The 3,682-nt window shown below is 58.2% G+C and overlaps 1 protein-coding gene across 1 annotated transcript; it reads right to left on the reverse strand.

Annotated features, from left to right (window-relative positions):
- Positions 1-1,734: 1,734 nt before the first annotated feature.
- VDAG_10512 (dihydrodipicolinate synthase) lies at positions 1,735-2,848 on the reverse strand (the record flags this gene model as incomplete). The annotated part of the gene is made up of 1 exon (XM_009659629.1): positions 1,735-2,848. The coding sequence occupies exon 1, from the start codon at positions 2,728-2,730 to the stop codon at positions 1,735-1,737; it is 996 nt and encodes a 331-aa protein (XP_009657924.1). The 5' UTR covers positions 2,731-2,848.
- Between the last annotated feature and the right edge of the window lie 834 nt (positions 2,849-3,682).

The following is a 3,682-nucleotide window of genomic DNA, read 5'->3' on the forward strand; positions in this document are numbered from 1 at the left end:
AAAAAAAAAAAAAACTAATGAGACAGAGAGATATACGCTACAGCATGATACCTATATATATGTCTCTATATCCGAGAAATCCTCTCACCTCTATATCGATATACACCAGTCGATATCAATGTATATGTATATATATCATATATACACTCTATACCCCCATCTCCATCTCCACACCTCTATTTACATATATATATGTCCATCTATCGATCACCGCCCTGGAGAGACAGCTAGGGGGAATTCTTGGGATGCCCCTTTTTCCCTCCGCCCCCGGCCGCGGACAGCCCTCCGCGCCGGTCAGTGCCGGTTGATCGTGGTCGCGAAGCGTACCATGTAACACAATTACTCTCTCATTACTTGATCCATGTGTCGATGTTCCCCCAACGCCGACCAGACGACGACCAAGTCGCCCCGGCCAGTGCAGTGGCTCGCCCCATTTACTGTCCACCTGCCACCCAGTAGGTTCCCGAGTTCCCAAGAAGGGGCCCCCAAGGGGCCCAGTCGTTACCTAATGGGTGCTGGTGGAGGCCTGGTGGCATGCCCCTCAGTTCATCACACACACGCCCTGCAGAGGAGGTGTGAACGCTTGCCAGGCAAGCCAGACCATCGAGAAGCGACGAGCAGCTGTCCATTGGTGGACTTTTCCTTCTGTTGTCCCTTCTGTTTCCCTTCTGTGACGAGCCCTCTCTTCTCCCGACTCCCCACCACCTCTCCTTCTCTCTGTGTCTCTTCCTGTGTCTCTCTCACCGCGTCTAGCACAGCCACCCCCCTCTTCTCGGCGTACCAACGGTCAACCCGAGGAAAAACACTAATACTGTAGCTACCTTAGCTACCACCTCCATGTACTCTCGGTGCTGTCACCCTGCTGACGCTGGGTGATTGCGGGGTGCATGCGCCGCCTCTTGGCCCCCCTCCACCCAGCCGGCCACCCAATCGCTGGCCCAGGCCCCCTTCCAAGGTAGCCTTACGCGGGCAGCAGATCTCTGATGACCTCGGCATGGTGTGTTGCCTCTTTCTCTCTTGGGTCAAATCGCCCAGCCACTGCAAGAGCCCCTTGTGAGGCGTGATGCAAGTCTCCAGAAACAGGAAGAAGAAACAGGAAGAAGAAACAGGAAGAAGAAACAGGAAGAAGAAACAGGAAGAAGAAACAGGAAGAAAAGGATGTGGCAACCTCGATTAGCAACCTCGCAGTCATCCTGTGATACGGCCCATCAATGAGGTGGCAAGGGTGGCATCAGCAACACCAACAATGTCTGACCGGCCACTATTCTTTCTTGCCGCCCAGACGATCTCTGCCCGACGACCCCCGCCCCTGAAGCGAAGTAACACTACTCCCAGCATGCACCCCGACGGGGAACGTCGTGGTCGTCGCCTCGCTCGTTCGGTGGGGGTCACTCCAGCAGTCTAGGATCCAGCACTATCCCATCCGTGGGAGGAGGCGCTCACGATGTGCTGCAAAATCATGCCACTGACGCGAATCTGACGACTTGGCTGGGCGCTTGCAGCTTTTCATACGACGAATCACTTTCCATTATTACTTTGTACAAAGGCTTTTCCGAAGAACAAGATCCACAAACGAGTAACCAAACGCCCAGCAATGCTGTGGAATCCTCCCCGCCACCCCAGAAAACCCGCCCGGCGAGACAGCCCGGGTGGGGGAGCATGGCATACATGCACCTCGGTCCTGATTTCGATCCGCCCAGGCTTCTTCACGCCTCGCTCTTCACGCCTCGCTCTTCACGCCTCGCTCTCCAGCGCCGCCTCCTCTCTGCGCAACTCGGCCATGCCCTCCACGATGCCCTTCAGCTCTTGTGGTGTTGGTGCCACGCATGGTCGTCGTGGCTCTCCACCGTACCCCTCAAAGTGTCCAATAGCTGCCTTGACGCCGACGAAACCCGTCCTGATGGCGACCCAGTCACACTTGGCAGCCATGGCCTGGAGACGTCGCGCTTCGAGGAGCCGACCCGTCCTGAAAAGCTCCATGATGCGCACGCAGGCCCGCGGTGCCACGTTGGCGAGCCCAGAGATGGTGCCATGTGCGCCTACGACCATGCCCTGCAGAATAAAGTCGGCGCTTCCTCCCGACACGAAGAACCCCTCGGGCGCGTCCGCCGCGACCCGAGCTAGTTTGCCCGTGTTTCCGCACGTCAGTTTGACACCGACCACGTTGGGGTGCGCTGCGATGCGTAGGATGACGTCGGAAGAGAGGTCGCGCCCAGCCGCCGCCCCGGGAAAGTTGTAAATGAGCAGCGGCAGCGGGCTCTGATCGGCCACGTCATGGAAGTAATCCACAATCTTGTCGTCGTCGAGCAGACCGCCGTAGTAGCTCGGAGGCAGCATCAGGGCGTGGGATGCCCCGCTCTTGGCGGCGTCCCGGCAGAGCTGCAGCGTCTCTCGCGTCGACTGGGCCCCGCACCCGGCAATGAGGGGGATGCGGACATCGTGACCCTCTTGGTGGATCGTGTCGGCGGCGCATCGGATGACGGCCGCGCGCTCTTCTCGCGTGAGGTGTGCCACCTCGCCATTGGAGCCATGAACAACAATGCCTGCCACGCCGGCGTTGATGAGACGCACGAGATGGCGCTCCAGGACGTTCAGGTCGACCTCGTCATGTTCCGTGAAGAAGCACAGCGTCGGGACATAGACGCCGTCGGGGAGACGGTGGTGTACGGCCTTGGGCTGACCGGCAACCCATGTCGCTTCCGCTGGGGGTGGTGTCAAAGTTGAAGGCATGATGAATGTGTCTGTCTGTATATGGGGAGTTGTGCGTTCTTGGAAGGAGGGGGCTGCTGACTGGTAACAGCAGGATCAGAAGGAAACTCTCGCCCGGCTGAAAACGACGAGCAACGTTTTGAAGAAGAAAAAATGCGCGTGATGATGGCGAGAATGAAGGAGCAATGAACGGGCAGCAGGGCACTGAGCACCTGCTATATACTCGTTCGGATGCCGCCCGCTCATCGGCTTGGTGGCCCAGCTGAGGTGAGGTGCGCGCCGGCCGGATGTCCGTCTCCCACCAGACAGGAGCCCCATGATGGCCTGGTGTGCGGCTTTCGGATGCATGCTCTTGGCTAACATGGTCTCGGTGACTGCGACGTGGGGGTGGCCAGGCCACACGTACGGTAGTAGTCAAGGAGTCAAGGTTCTGATTTGTCTACCTACGTACCAGCGCCCCTCAACACCTCAACAGACTATTTTCTCAGTCGGTCACGCGCCGATGTACACAGACACAGACAGCACAACGGCCCCTGTTTCCACCCCCCCTCTCAGGCTTGTACGAGACAAGCCCGCCGAACACGTCCTGATCTGGGGAACCCCCACGCTCCCCAGTGTCCAGCTCGTCTTTGACGATAGCTTGCCCCTGGCTTCCTTGGTCCCCTCCTTGGTCTCTCCCCCCCCCCCCCCCCGGGACGCTGGGATTCACCAGCTCTGCATTCGGCGACCAGGAGGAAAACAAACAGGTTGCCCCCCCCACGTCACGTCGATCTTCCAGGCATGGGGAAAATTCCCCGGCGCCATCATCGTTGCTCTTTTGATTGGCAAGTTTGATAGCGCTGGGAGGTCGCCCTCCTCCCCTTTGTCTTACGCCGCCCTCACCCCCTCTCACTTTTTTTTATCTCTACTTCTCAAGCCCTCGTCTCGACCCCTTACTTTCGTGTTTCTGTGATGGATCATACAAATCCAGAGG

This window comes from Verticillium dahliae, genomic scaffold (genome assembly GCF_000150675.1).
Source record: "Verticillium dahliae VdLs.17 supercont1.42 genomic scaffold, whole genome shotgun sequence".
In the NCBI taxonomy this organism is placed as follows: Eukaryota; Fungi; Ascomycota; class Sordariomycetes; order Glomerellales; family Plectosphaerellaceae; genus Verticillium; species Verticillium dahliae.